Source organism: Drosophila bipectinata, chromosome 3R (genome assembly GCF_030179905.1).
Source record: "Drosophila bipectinata strain 14024-0381.07 chromosome 3R, DbipHiC1v2, whole genome shotgun sequence".
In the NCBI taxonomy this organism is placed as follows: domain Eukaryota; kingdom Metazoa; phylum Arthropoda; class Insecta; order Diptera; family Drosophilidae; genus Drosophila; species Drosophila bipectinata.
Genome location: NC_091739.1, coordinates 21,613,591 through 21,628,790, shown reverse-complemented (window position 1 = coordinate 21,628,790; position 15,200 = coordinate 21,613,591). Strand labels below are relative to the sequence as shown.

General features: G+C 42.0%; 2 protein-coding genes across 6 annotated transcripts in view; both read left to right on the top strand.

Annotated features, from left to right (window-relative positions):
* The first annotated feature begins 5,972 nt into the window (after positions 1-5,972).
* Positions 5,973-9,508, top strand: Gnf1 (germ line transcription factor 1). The gene is made up of 4 exons (XM_017237368.3): positions 5,973-6,169; positions 6,235-7,589; positions 7,646-8,488; positions 8,544-9,508. Exons 1-4 carry the CDS (start codon positions 6,161-6,163, stop codon positions 9,319-9,321), a joined length of 2,985 nt encoding a protein of 994 aa, XP_017092857.2. The 5' UTR covers positions 5,973-6,160; the 3' UTR covers positions 9,322-9,508.
* Positions 9,509-11,762: 2,254 nt separating this feature from the next.
* Cdep (Chondrocyte-derived ezrin-like domain containing protein) overlaps positions 11,763-15,200 on the top strand; it is a 33,605-nt gene continuing 30,167 nt past the window's right edge. Inside the window, exon 1 of one of the 5 annotated variants that reach the window (XM_017237304.3) lies at positions 11,763-12,083. The gene's annotated coding sequence lies outside the window, so the exon portion shown is untranslated. Of the gene's footprint in view, positions 12,367-15,200 lie in introns of all 5 variants that reach the window. The other 4 variants (XM_070280733.1, XM_070280737.1, XM_070280736.1 and 1 more) reach the window with 4 other exon arrangements.

Below are 15,200 nucleotides of genomic sequence, written 5' to 3'. Positions count from 1 at the left end.
CTATAAAAACGTTGTTTGCTTATACGAGTATAGTCAAGTGGCATCGAAAAACTATTGTCCGATCGAGAACCGAAGCGCATGCGCCATAGAAACAGAATCACAAGCATTTAAAATGCACATAAATTAAAACGAAATGGAAATGAAAATAATGGAAAGGCTCGGCCGGGAAAACTCATAGGTATGATGCACTAAAAAATCCGTAGGTGTCGTTGTCACTGTCCGTCCGCCATTGGTGGGATATAAACCGATCGAAACTAACATTAGGGATCGAATAAAAGTCAGTCAAATATACGATCGAATTTATAATTTCATTAAAATTTCTCAAAAATGGCGCCAATCGTGCAACGACGCATAAAAACATTTATGGATCCACCCCATGGGGGAAGTATTAAAATAATTGCAAATTAATGGAAATCCTGACTCAATTACTAGTCATTTCCAAGCCATAAAACCAAATAAATAAATTATTGAAAATCGCCGACAAACTATGAGCAAATTTCCGCTGTCGTTAAGTTTGTTCTCCGTTTAATGTTTGCGATGAAAGTAATAATTTTTTTGTGATCGCATTTATAGCTCTTTAATGGTAAGACATCAAAATATTTACAAGGAGTGCTAGAGGATTTAATATGTTGAGAGATTCCTAAATAAAATGTCAAAAATCTACACAACGTTTATCTTTCATTAATGCTACTATTTTATAATTTTAAATTGGTCAGAACCGAAGAGGAAACCCGAGAATTAAAGGCCACTTCGAACGCCACAAAGAAATCGAATTTATAACCAAACAATAACCCGAAAGATATGGAAAGAGACTAAAAAAAACACAAAAAGTCGTGTAAGAGATATGAAAAGTTGAAAACCTATAAAAATTTAAATTGATTGTTCAATTAATCTTCACAAAATTGGACAGCCCCAAACCCATAATTAAGAATTCTGGCTTTTTAAGAAAGAACTGAAAAAAAGGTATGGAATGTATAAAAATAGTTTCTGATTTTTGTTTCATAACCCAAATATATTTTGCAAATATGATTGCAATTGAAAAGTACAAGATCAAAAGATCTTCAAAGATATAAACACTATAATCAAAAGACCCTGGACAATGCCATTCGAACCAAGAATCTCCGGCTATCACAAAGGGCTAAAGGCAAGTTACATAAAACCAGTTACATAAAAGAACCCAAAACGGGGAAGATACAAAAAGGGGACCCCATAAAGAAAACCCCTTTGCACCTCTCGACCAGACAATGCAATAATATTTTTCATAATTTTTTTCCCAGTCCCTCTTTCAGATTTTGTTGGTTGTTAACCTAGAGTCAATTAATGTCCCATAATTTTCAACTTCATATGGAGGCGATCGAAGGAAGGAGCAACGGTACCTAGACTCGACTTTCTTAACTTGTCATAAGTTCTTGTTGGTCGTTTTTTTTTCTGTCGACGTCTTTTAATTGCTAATAGGTATTTTGATCGGACGGAGCGAGGAATCGAGGGACCGAGGGTTCAGTTGGTTAATCAATATCAAAATGCCGCCAGATCGGAGCGCGTCAAATGAAAACCGATCCCGATACAGATGGCGAGGGAGATGGAGATCCTTGGCGTTCGTTTAACGATCGCATCTCCTGGCCATGGCAATCGTCAGCTAATTTCCATGTCTGAGTTTTGGTTCCATCTCGATCGGAGGGTCTTTTACGGCTGCCTCCGCTTTCGGCATCATTAACATTTTCGAGATTTAATCATCAAACATGGCGCTGTGTCGGATCTTAAGCTCAGTTCTCAGTTCTCGGCTCGACGGATCAGTTCTGTTCAGTTTAGTTCAGATCGGTTGGTGGTAATGATGGCATGTTCGGTCTCTTGTTTGGCTGCTTGTCGTACATGTGCTTTTATCGGCATTTAAAATATATCTATAAACAATTTCGTAGGCCCAGGGAGAGAGCTAGAGAGGAGGGTGCCAACATCCCAGGAGATTCCATCAAGTTGAGGCGCCGTGAGGAAAATCGGCTTAGAACAGTTCGGTGGCAAGTCTCAATGCGGTAATCCGATATATTCTGATCGTAAATGTCTTCAAGATAAAAGTATTCAATAAAAATGCAAGAGATTGTAATTATTAAAAATAAAAAAATGTGCTTAAAGAGTAGTATTACATTTTAGATTACTTTTATGTAACTTTAAGCTAATTAAGAGATAAAAAACCAGGAATGGTACAGTTACTATTATTACCATTATCATTGTAAGTATTAGTATTACAGATAGTAGTTTGAAATATTTTAAAGATATTATCCATTCTCTCAGCAAACCTAGTTATTCACAAATCTTAAGGATATCTTTACAACTTTGTACCCTTTAAGACCATTAAATTCTGTTAAATTTCTCCTCCCCAACTCGTCTTCCATGCAGTATCCCAGATTCAAGGAATACAGCATTTTCATTGATTTCAATTTGCCTGCGTTGCGACGCCATATTTCAATTTCTGACCGACGCACAATTTACAAGCCATAGCATGTGTCTCCAACTCCTCGTGCCCTCCATCCACCACCCATCTCTTTCTCATGCCATAGCGCCTTCTCTTTCGTATGTATGTGCACTTGGGGCTCAATGGGGAGGACCGATGCAGGAGGATCGGGGGCCAGAGGACATCGGACAGACAGCTTAATTGATGAACAAAGGCGTTTGGGCCAAAAGTTGTGCGTTTGTTTAAGAGATAGCCAAGCAGTGTCTGGGCCCTGGACTGTCTTTTGGCCAAGTCTGGTCGGGGTCTTCAGTTTGAGTTCGAAGTCGAAGTCGCAGTCGATGTCGAGGACTTGCAGAAGCCGTACAAAATATTTAACACCCGCTGAGCGTATTTATGGGAGAATGAACCTGTGTGTCCTGCTTCTCTCGTCATTCCCATTCTCAGTCCCCACCTCCACATCGATTTCCAGCCATGACTCCACCATTTTGTCTTAGACGGGAGACCAATGTGTGGGCAATATGTTGGTATGTATGTATATATGTCCACCATATATAGTAAAAGTATGTATATACAGGACCAGGACCAGGAGCGTCCTAGGCAGATTTAAGTGATTTAAATTAATAATTACCTACAAATTTTATTATTTTTACAATGAATCTGTATAGTACTTGAAAGTACATATGTTCTTTTTATTAAAGCTTCTAAAAGATTCTCTAATAAAATAGGAAAGAATTGAATAAAACCGCTCCTGATGCTCCAACATCCTTGTTAAAGCTCCTCGTTGTCTGTACCGCTCCTTCTTTTGCTGGAACACGTGTATCGCTCTCACTCCCACTCCCTGAAGATTTGCAATTCCAATTGGCGCGACGTCTACGTCGAGGTCTTCTCTTGCTCCCGCTCCCGGATGATTAGTTCTTGTCTCTAGGTCCCGTCCCGTAACGCCCCTGCCCCGGAGTCCCCCCAGAGGCCCCGCCTCTTGCCATAAACGTCGTCTAGGCGGCTTCTATGGCCGCGACTTGGGCCGCGTTTAACCTTCTTTTTATTGCACACACGATGCAATTATTTGTTTTATTAACTGTTGAACATGTTTTCTCCGCACACATTGCGCCATGTTTTCCCACTGATATATAAGTCGCTTCCAAATTGTAAATTGCAAATTTTATTAATTTCTGCCCATGGGAAACTTGTTTCAGACTCTGTGTGGGGTTTCGTTTGGGTTCGGGGCTTGGTTATATTCGGTTCTGTTGAGTTGAACAGTTTCCAGCATCTGGTATGTTGGTAATTAACCTTTTAGGGCTCTTGTCTTGGGCTTGAAAAAATAATGCTGGATGATGCCAAGTTGAAGCTTCCATAAACAGGGAGGAAGAATAAGAAATTAAAATACCAAACTAAGGAATTAAGTTAATTTAGTTAATGTATTTTGCAACACTCACAACCCAAAGGAAATGCCAATTTTTCATTGGTTAAGCCCAAGTCAGGTTGGCTTGTATTAGCATATAAGCCAAAAACCAAAAAACAGTTAATACTCCCACCAAACAAGGGAGTGAAAGGTGGCCATAAAAAGTCAACTACATTAACATGAACCCGGCCCAAAGATTAATCAGTTGAGCAAACATAATAAAAGGCTAAGCACTATTTTGCGACATTTTGATAAATATCGAATCAAAATAATGCGTCAAAATAATTAATCACGATTAAACAGGGCCAGAGACGGCGAGGGCGAGGGTGTGGGGATTAGCCGGCGCTAATGATCGATAAATGAGACAGCCTGACCGCCGCCCGAAAAGGAGAACAAGTGTTTTCCATCACACGCCATTTTCGAATTAGTGTTTCCCCCTCTCTGTACCCTCGTAATTTTCACCCCATCATGAGTTGGCAGGAAAATGTCACATAATCGGGAAAATCAAATGCAAATGTAATAAATCCGTGTGAAAGGGGGCGGGCCTGGCCACCCCCCGATTTGTATTTATTTACTTGCCACTGGCGACTGGCGACTTTCGACGCATATTTTAACGTCCTGCCAAACGGAATCCACCCGAGGTCAATTTATATTCAAAGCCATCTGTTTTCTTTTGGGTGGGAACCTTGGCATGTGCTGCTCCAGCATCATCCAGCATCATCCAGCCAGTCAGTCAGTTAGTCACTTGGCCAGGGAAAGTCGTTCCAACCCTTTATATGTTTAATACATTTCACACACTGACTTTTCTCCCCAACAGAGTCGAAATTTTTCCTGATTCTTTTTGAGGTTTTCCAGTAAATAAACTTCACTTGTTGAATTTAAGGTTTTAATTTTATTTCCCACTTTCTTTTTTGAATTTTATTAAAGTTTTTAGTTTTAATATTCCAAAAATAGTGAGTTCTTTTCTTGAGGTTTAAGTATTTGAAACTTTTTCAAATCCTGATCTTTATAAAACGTGTTATATTTTTACATTAGATCCTATAAACTAAATTACTATTTCTAGAATATCAGGACTGACAGTTTTAGATTTTATCCAAAACATGGTACTTTTCGAAAACCGAGTTTAAACTAGTTTAAATACAAAATTTAATAAATTTAAATCAATAAATGAATAAGGTTTTTTGTAACTTTTTAGAAAAACAAAACTGTAATTAATTCCGAAAAACATCAACCACCAAGAACCTTGTAATCTGCGCTCCCTCGCGCCTGTTTGTTTATGTTGAATTTAATCAAAATCGGTGTTAAGCGGTGATCGTTCAAATCGGCCCCAAGGGTGACATTTGACGGCGTTTAGCACGTGCAACAGGCCGCAAGCAAGGTCGTTGCCAAGTGGCAGGCCATACCTTGTGGGTGGCGGTGGGGGTGGCTCGGCAGCCGCCGTATCCGCAACCCTTAATTGCGCGTGTAATCGGCTAGCCCAGAGGGTTGACAGCTACCAGGGCCAAAGGGAAAACTCGGGGAAAGACCGCCTAATGCCCTGTAATGCAACTAAACAGCTTTTGCAACGCTTCTGGGGCTAGAGAATGCCGCGGGGATTCGTCTTCAGGGCGGTGTAAAGTGGCGTTGATGATGTGATTGTGATTTGATTTGATTAGATTGCATTACATTAGCGGAAGATTGATGGAGCATACGTCAAATGGCACGGATTTGTATCGCCTTTCAATGCAAATTTAACAATTTGTTGCAACGATTAAGCTTAGCATTTTTGGTTTCTTTGTTACGAAATAATTTGTAAGTAATCAATCCTATTGCCATTTGGCACTAAACTAAACTAAAAAACTGTTAAAGAGGGGTGATAGGTAAAATAGAAAAAGATAATCTTAATATTAACGTCTTTTATATATATATTGGACATTAAACTTTTAATTTTCGTCAATATTTGAATTTTGAATTCGAAATTTATTAGCTTTAAATTGCTGATTGCTATGGCACATCTGTCATAACAGTCCATTTTCTAACAGTGTGCTGTTAACGCACTGCTCTGTTAAGCTAAAGTTGCCATACTTCTCATTATAAATGAGGTCTTTTTGGGGTTCTATATTTTATATTCTATTTTTCTACTGACACATAAAAGTTATCTTAAAGATCTTGAAAAAATACGGTTATTATAGTACCTGCATCTTAGGTTCAGATAATCAAAAAATAGGATAATATCGGTTATTTTTTGGGAGCACATTGGTATATCGATATTTTGATACATGTTCGACCTCAGTCGCGACATTCAGCTCCATCAAAACATTTAAATTTAATAAATAATGCAGCGGGTATGTTGATGACAGTTGGTCAGGGATAAAGATGAAACCCTATTTAACCTTAACCACTATTCCAGGGCATCGACAGTTTCTTCAAACGCATTCCAAGCAAAGCCAAAGAAGTCAAGGATGACAATGGGAACGAAGAGACGCCGTCAAAGGCGCCAAAACGCAGAAAGGCTTTGATAATCTCCAGTGATGAGGACGAGGTTCCACCCACTCCGCACGACACTAAGAGACGAAAGACCTCCAAGGTTGTGTCCAGCGAAGATGAAAAGATTGAAGCCACCCCCGAGCCGGATTCGAAAAAGAAAAAATCGAGCCACACAAATGGCAAGAAACCTTCGCTCACAAAGCTCAAGAAGCCTGTGGACCCCACAGAGCTTTTCGGTGGGGAAACCAAGCGCGTGGTGGTGCCCAAGCCGAAGACGAAGGCGGTTCTGGAATTCGAGAACGAAGATATAGACAAGAGTCTCATGGAAGTGGATATGGAGGAGAGCCTTCGAGTGGAGGAGGAACGCCATCCGGCTGAAAAGGAGTCTGTTCCACCACCAAAGTCTCCCACTCCCAAAAAAGCCAAGAAGTCCAGCCCAGATGCTCCATTTGTTAAGGAGTCCAAATCCAAGTCCTCCACTCCACGGGCAAAGAAGGAGAAACCGCATGCAGATCTAGAAACAAGCGTGCTTACAGATGAGGAGCGCCACGAGCGGAAACGCATGTCCGCCGTGCTTTACCAGAAGTACAAGAACCGCAGTAGTTGCCTAAATCCAGGCAGCAAGGAAATACCCAAGGGAACTCCCAACTGTCTCAGCGGACTTACGTTTGTAGTCACTGGAGTTTTGGAATCCATGGAGCGCGAGGAAGCAGAGTCGGTGATCAAGGAGCTCGGTGGTCGAGTGATGACTGTCGTGGGCAAGAAGCTCCAGTATTTGGTGGTGGGCGAAGAGGCGGGTCCTAAAAAACTGGCAGTTGCAGAAGAGCTTAACATCCCCATCCTTAGTGAGGATGGGCTGTTCGATCTAATAAGAGAGAAATCAGGACTATCCAAGCTTGTAAAAGAGGAGAAAAAGAGTCCCAAAAAGGAGCAGAGCTCTCGGGAAGTAAAGAAGGAAAATAGCCACTCCGGCTCAAAGGAAGAGAAAACATCTACAAAATCCAAAGTCAAAGAGGAAAAGGGGGTCACGAAGCATAAAGTAAAAGAAGAGCCTGTTTCTCCCAAGGCAAAGAAGGCTAAGCTTGAGGACAACGTTCCGGCCGTAACCATGAAGGTAAAGAAGGAGGAGCCCAGCTCCCAAGAGCAAAAAGTGTTTGTAAATGGAGCCGCAGAGGCGAAACCCCAGGACCTGCTCGGCATGGCCTGGGTGGACAAACACAAGCCTTCGAACATTAAGGAGATTGTGGGACAGGCAGGAGCCGCCAGCAACGTGACTAAGTAAGTAGACGTGTCCTGAGGTGTACCATTTCTAATTTTATAAAATATTTTTCTAGACTAATGAACTGGCTTTCCAAATGGTATGTGAACCACGATGGAAAAAAGAAGCCTCAGCGACCAAACCCCTGGGCCAAAAACGACGATGGCAGCTTCTTCAAAGCAGCATTACTGTCTGGACCTCCGGGTATAGGAAAGACCACAACTGCCACTTTAGTTGCTAAAGAGCTCGGTTTTGACGCTGTGGAGTTCAATGCCTCGGACACGCGAAGCAAGCGCTTACTGAAGGAAGAAGTGGCTACTCTACTGGGCAACAAATCCCTGGCCGGCTACTTCAATGGCCAGGGGCAGGCAGTGTCCCGGAAGCACGTGCTTCTAATGGACGAGGTGGACGGAATGGCTGGAAATGAGGATCGTGGCGGCATGCAAGAGCTGATCGCTCTGATCAAGGATAGCTCCATTCCCATCATCTGTATGTGTAACGATCGTAACCACCCGAAGATACGTTCTCTGGTCAACTACTGCTACGACTTGCGATTCCAGCGACCTCGCCTCGAACAGATCAAGGGCAAGATAATGAGCATTTGCTTCAAAGAGAAGGTCAAGATTTCACCCGCAAAGGTGGAGGAAATCATTGCAGCCACTAACAACGACATCCGACAATCCATCAATCACATCGCCCTGCTCAGCGCCAAGGAGGACTCCGTGGGTAAAGCAGGACAACAGGTGGCCACCAAGGATCTTAAACTAGGACCTTGGGAAGTCGTACGCAAAGTGTTTACGGCCGAAGAACACAAAAACATGTCCCTGGCCGACAAGTCTGATCTCTTCTTCCACGACTACAGTCTTGCTCCGCTATTTGTTCAGCAGAATTACCTCCAGGTCACTCCCCAAGGAAACAAGTAAGGTCAATATAATGATATTATGTTTATTATTTATCCATTTATTTTATTTAAGGAATGATGTTCTCGCCAAAGTGGCTGCCACGGCAGATGCTCTCAGTCTTGGCGACCTGATTGACAAGAAAATCCGCACAAATAACGCCTGGAGTCTGTTACCTACACAGGCCTTCTTCAGCTCCATACTGCCTGGTGAGCACATGTGCGGCCACTTCACCGGACAGATCAACTTCCCCGGCTGGCTGGGCAAGAACTCGAGGGCCGGAAAGCGCGCTAGACTAGCACAGGAGTTGCACGACCACACCAGGTCCTGCACCTCTGGCTCTAGGCTCTCCGTTCGCTTGGACTACGCCCCTTTCCTGCTGGACAATATTGTGCGGCCTCTTGCAAAGGACGGTCAAGAAGGTGTGTCCTCTGCCCTCGATGTTATGAAAGATTACCATCTGTTGCGCGAGGATCTGGACTCGCTGCTCGAGCTTACCTCCTGGCCTGGCAAGAAGTCACTGTTTGAGTCTGTTGATGGACGCGTGAAGGCTGCTCTCACCCGCTCGTACAACAAGGAGGTGATGGCCTATTCTTACTCTGCCCAGGCCGGCATAAAGAAGAAAAAGGCGGAGGCGGCCGGCGGGGATGAGGATTACCCAGGTCTCGATGAGGGCGAGGAAGATGGTGGTGGTGGTGGAGCCGGCTCTGAGGACGACGAAGACAAGGACAACCTGGAGCTAGATGGCTTGATTAAGGCCAAAAAGAAGCCAGCTGCCAGCACATCCAAGGCGGCTTCAAAGAAAGCTTCTTCTTCTACGGCAGCAAAGCCCAAAGCGAAAGCTAAAAAATAGATCTTAGAAATGGATTTTTTTCAATTTTTTTTATAGCATGTCCCACATGAAATCAAGAATGAAATGCGAATTATTCCTAAAGCCCGTTTCTGCCATTTAGTTTACTTCATTGTTTAAATTTTCTATTGTATACCAATAAATTGTTTAAGAGGTCCATCCACTACTTGAATTTCATTTTCCCCACTAACTAGATCCATTATAATTTGTATTATTCAGCTTATTGGGAATATTTGCAATGCTTGAAACCCCTTGATATGTCAGCATATTCATGCGGCCTTGCATGAGGATCTCGTCTATGCCTTTTTTCGCAAAAAGCTGCTGCTCCTTTGATAAGTGCTTGAACATGGCAGCCCAACCTTCAGCATATATGTCAGCTTCACACCTTTGTTGCTTTGCGCTAATGTTGTCGAAGTGCGGTGCTGCTTTCTGTAGGAACTCTGTAGGAGATTCATCCGATTTTCGTTTCGGCTAAAAAACAAAATAAATGACGAATTTCATTAATTAATTAACGAAGTATTTATTAAAATACTTACTATGTAATTTTCTGGGCCGTCATCAAAACTGTTGATTCCATCAACCGAGGATTCTGTTTCATACAGAAAAGACAGGTCACTGAAGTACCACAAGCTCGGCTGGTAAACATCGTCCGCTCCAGCTCCTGGTTTTTCACTTCTATGTACCTTTTGTAGTTCTCGTCTATATGACGCACGCAACGAATTAACCTTTTTCTTCACGGTGTCTACTGTGGCGTCCTCATCGAATTCTTTATATTTTTCGAGTAGCACTTTCCATGCATTATTACGCAAATGCTTGTTTTTGTATGCATCGCTTTTGGCGTGCCATAACGCAGGCTCATTTTTTAGGCAATAAATAAAATCTAGCAGGAACTTTTTATTCATTTTGCTCTACCAAAACGTTTTTCCAACTGACGTTGGTGCCAACATTGCCATCCGTTGGCGAGCAATCCACAGGAAAAACATGTCGTCGAGCACAACATGTTCGCCCAACATGCTCGCCTGTGGATGGGACCGATTAAACGATTTATGGACCGATTTCCCACCATTCTGCATCAAAATCCTGAGACAAAATATTTTTTAGATTTTTTGTCCATTTTTCATGATGGGATCCCTTGAAAATGGGGTTTTCCCCTATAGGGCCCACTGCGATGGCTATATCTTGCCCAATTCTCATCCGATTCTCAAGCGGAGTACCTTAAACGATTTCTGGATCGATTCTCCACCCTTCTGCATCAAAATCTTGAGACAAAATATTTTTTAGATTTTTTGTCCATTTTTCTTGATGGGATCTCTTGAAAATGGGGTTTTCTCTTATATGGTTCACTGTGATGGCTATATCTTCCCCAGTTCTCATCCGATTCTCAAGCGGAGTACCTTAAACGATTTCTGGATCGATTCTCCACCGTTCTTCATCAAAATCCCGAGACAAAATATTTTTGAGATTTTATGTCCATTTTTCGTGATGGGATCCCTTGAAAATGGGGTTTTCCCCTATAGGGTCCACAGTGATGGCTATATCTTCCCCAATTCTCATCCGATTCTCAAGCGGAGTACCTTAAACGATTTCTGGATCGATTCTCCACCATTCTGCATCAAAATCGTGAGACAAAATATTTTTTAGATTTTTTGTCCATTTTTCGTGATGGGATCCCTTGAAAATGGGGTTTTTCCCTATAGGGTCCACAGTGATGGCTATATCTGTCCCAATTCTCATCCGATTCTCAAGCGGAGTACCTTAAACGATTTCTGGATCGATTGCCCACCATTCTACATCAAAATCCTGAGACAAAATATTTTTTAGATTTTTTGTCCATTTTTCGTGATGGGATCCCTTGAAAATGGGGTTTTCCCCTATAGGGTCCACAGTGATGGCAATATCTTCCCCAATTCTCATCCGATTCCCAAGCGAAGTACCTTAAACGATTTCTGGATCGATTGCCCACCATTCTACATCATAATCCTGAGACAAAATATTTTTTAGATTTTTCGTCCATTTTTGGTGATGGGATCCCTTGAAAATGGGGTTTTCCCCTATAGGGTCCACAGTGATGGCTATATCTTCCCCAATTCTGCTCCGATTCCCAAGCGAAGTACCTTAAACGATTTCTGGATCGATTGCCCACCATTCTACATCAAAATCCTGAGACAAAATATTTTTTAGATTTTTTGTCCATTTTTGGTAATGAAAGATAAATTTGAAACTGTGAGATTATGCTTATATCAACTTAGAAGGTGTGCGTTGCAACTGCAACGGCGTTGCACAATGTTGAACAAAATTATAATACCCTCTGCAAGAGTATAAAAATTACCACCCGGTTCGTGCATTTCCGGCCGGTTCGCGAGAGAGTGGCCACCTCGCTGATTTTCAGTGTGGCCAGATGGGGAAGATCTTCGATATCTTATCGATACAGATACAGTATCTCACCGCTATTCAGATAGTCCGTGGCCCCAGAACCCCAAAAGAAAATTCAAAATAAAAAAAACTCCCCACTGTGCGGACGTGCGTGATTGTCGGAGCGGACGCGGACAAACTTGAGCAGTGGAAAATGCAGTGAAATCGTTTGGCTCAGCGCGTTTTTCCGTGGAAAACTGTGGAAATCATGTGCGAGAGGTCCGCAAGAACCGATTGAGAACAGAAAACCGCTCCATTATCGGGTAACAAGTGCTTTTGTGCCAATTACATCGGCAGTTGTGAATTTTTTCGCACCTCAGATCCGGAGTTGGGCGTTCTGAGCGTACGCGAGTGTGAGTGTGTATCTGTATCTGTATCCGTATCCGTGTGCGAAGGGCGCAGCTTGAGAGATACAACGCTCTGAAGTGATGCGAAATTCCTGGCTGCTGCTGGCCCGCTTTTAATTAAATCGAAATTAATTATAGTTCAAAGCTACAAGCTCGGGACTGGCTTTTGTTTTTGCGCAACTCGCTGTGCTGAAAATTCAATAAGCACGTAAATTCCATCACACACGCACACCACCACAGCCTGAGCTGCGAGAGCAGAGCCACTACGGAGAACGGTGCAGAGAGTGAGGCAAGTAGACTTCGACAACAGTAAAACGGGTGGCCCTTGGCCAGGCCCGAACGCCCCCACTCGCCCCATTCGCTCCACGCCCTCAAAGACCCGTTGTGCCAGGCACAAGGACACACAGCCTCTCAGCCCAACGCAGCTGGGGAGCGCCAACAACAATTGCACAGGCTGCGATTTTCGTAAACACTTGTCGCCTGCGTCGAAAGGTGCCGCGCCTTGTAATATTTTTTTTTTTCGTCGTTCGTTTGGGTTCGGGCCTGTGCTTTATGTTTTGGCAACACATGTTTACCTTTTCAGCATTCGCAGAGCTGGCTTAAATACAGCCATAAGCGAGGGGGTGCGCCTCCCGTTCGGGAGAGTGGGTGACGTGTTGTGAATAAGAGATTAAAACGAAAATAACTGATAATATAGGTACTGTTTAAAAGGCTTTTATGAATGAAATTAAAATACATACATATATTTCAAAGATTCATACAAAAATTGTAGAAACTTTCTTAGAGTAACTGAAAACCATTACTAAAAGCTACTACTTATAGTGTTGTTTTTGTTTCCTTTTTCCTAAAACCAAATTCTTGTGTTTTCCGGTTCACATCTTGCTTTTAGTCCTCATCATATACTTATCGTCCTTTTCCACATTTCTCTGCACAAAATGCTCCGAATTCAGGTCATTGCATTTGTTTGACTCGCCACCCATACCGCCCCACTCAACACCCCCAGTTTACACCTCCCACACTTTCATTTCGCTGGCTCTGGCTTAGTTCCTGCGTGCCACAGTGTATTTTTCAATAGATTTTCACTTTTATTTCACGCAAAAGAAATGAATTGTTAAGATACTCTAGTGCGTTCTGCAAGATATCCCCTTATCTTATGGAACCATCGCATTTTCGTACTTTGTTTCTCGTATCTGTATTTGAATAATGACGGAACTCGTCCACAATCTTGCTCTGCGAAAAGAAAGGAAAACAGGACCGAATCGATAAGTGGTAAAAGATCGATGATAAAACACACTCACATGCCATACAGTTACACGCTTCACATAACGGACCCAGTATCTATGATATATGTATCTATCCTGTATACTGCAGCAGCAGCAGCAGCAACAGTCAGCAATCAAATAGATAAACGATGAGCAAAGGGAGCCACCCTAGGGTAGTTCTTGCCACAGTCTTGCCTCAATAGATAAGAATTTCTTTGAAAACAAACTAATTATAATATATAAAAACGATAAATACTTGATTTTCTTTGAAAAAGAGTTCTTTACCTCTAATTTTTATATATTTAAAATTTGTTTAGTAACTTGTTTTATGGTCATGGGCTTCACTGTATTTTCTACACTCAGTCCACTTACATGCTTCGTTATCAGTGGCGACAGTGTTCGTGTGTGCGAGTGCGGTGAGTGTCGTGTGAAGGGGGTGTGGGGGGTGTTGGGGGGACAGATAAGCCAGCGACGACAACACACTTGACTGAACCGAATGAAACCGAAGTTGTTAAAAATACCCGTTTGTTAGCATAGCTGTTGGCTTCAGCGACACGAATAAATTTCGTTCTTCCCTTTGTTAAAGTTTTCATTTATTTACGATTATTTACTTTATTTTGGCAACTCTGCCCCACCTCTGACATCATCAGTTTTGGGGATTGAACCGAAGATCTCATCATGTTGTGAGTTAGAGATCAACATACAAAGTACTTACAAATACTTACATATATGAACATAAATTTGTACTTAAAACTTCTTCTAACCTTGCCTCTAACAAGTATTCCTCATTCATGTAATATCATATCATAGTATCTTAATATATTTTAGAATTATTCGTCGTAAAAGCTTATGATTTGAGTAAAAATTTTTTCTTTAAAGTGGTTGCTATTAGTCTTTTCCATTTTTGATTTATTTCTAGTAATACCACAATTTTTTTCTATTTACAAACTCTACCTGTCTTCTGACATCATCATATTTGGCATTGATATTAAGACCTCAACAAGTTCCTGATAGAAAGCTTAGGATCAACATAGTCTTCTAACCTTGTTACCAAAATCATAAATAGAATGCAATAAGATACATACATCATAGAAATACAAGCCTTCAAGATATAGAATTCTTCAGAAATATGATTATTAATAAAAAGTTAAGATTCTGTCTTTAAGTTGTCTGAGCCTTTTCTTTTTCCAAAAATATAACTTTAATTGAAATTCGTGCCTTGATGCTTTCTACTATTTGCCTTTTACAAGGCGTCGCGTGTTTGCCATGAGTACACATGTCCATATACAGATTATATAGATATATATAAATATATATATATGTACATATGGCAAATGTCGAAGCCAAGACACGGATGCCGACTGCAAACACACAAAAATAGAGGCTGAAATAAAACTCGACTTGGCTTGTTGACCAAAAGAGAACGAACGAGTTAATCGTGCAGATGAAATGGGTCAACATTGGCCAGCGACTGGCCGGCGGACGGACGGACTGACTAAATGTCGCTGTTCTGTTCACGGCGTATCTGTGAGATACACAGATAGAACACACTCGGGTTCGCCGACAGCCCCAATGGGCCCGGCTAAATTAAGTTGCCAGCCAACTCTCGGCCTATACATATTTTATTTGCGATCTCAATACGCTTTGTTGGCTTTCTGGGCTTCTTTCAGCTGCGTTGCATGTAAGCAGGAAGGGGGGGCAACAAATGACAGAGGAAGCGAGGCATGGGGCAGGCTTTGGGGGTGGTCGTTCCTGGCGCTCACTCAATTTGCTGTATGCCATTGTTTCCTTTTGTTTTTCAGTGGGTTAATTGAATTTTTTTGTTTTCTCGGCCTCTCGGCAGTGATTTACACTCGATAGC

What these genes read in the sequence shown, in the direction of transcription:
- Gnf1 (XM_017237368.3), top strand. An exon ending in GCCGCCAGCAACGTGACTAA is followed by an intron (nt 7,590 to 7,645) that starts GTAAGTAGACGT and finishes ATATTTTTCTAG; the next exon opens with ACTAATGAACTGGCTTTCCA. An exon ending in GTCACTCCCCAAGGAAACAA is followed by an intron (nt 8,489 to 8,543) that starts GTAAGGTCAATA and finishes ATTTTATTTAAG; the next exon opens with GAATGATGTTCTCGCCAAAG.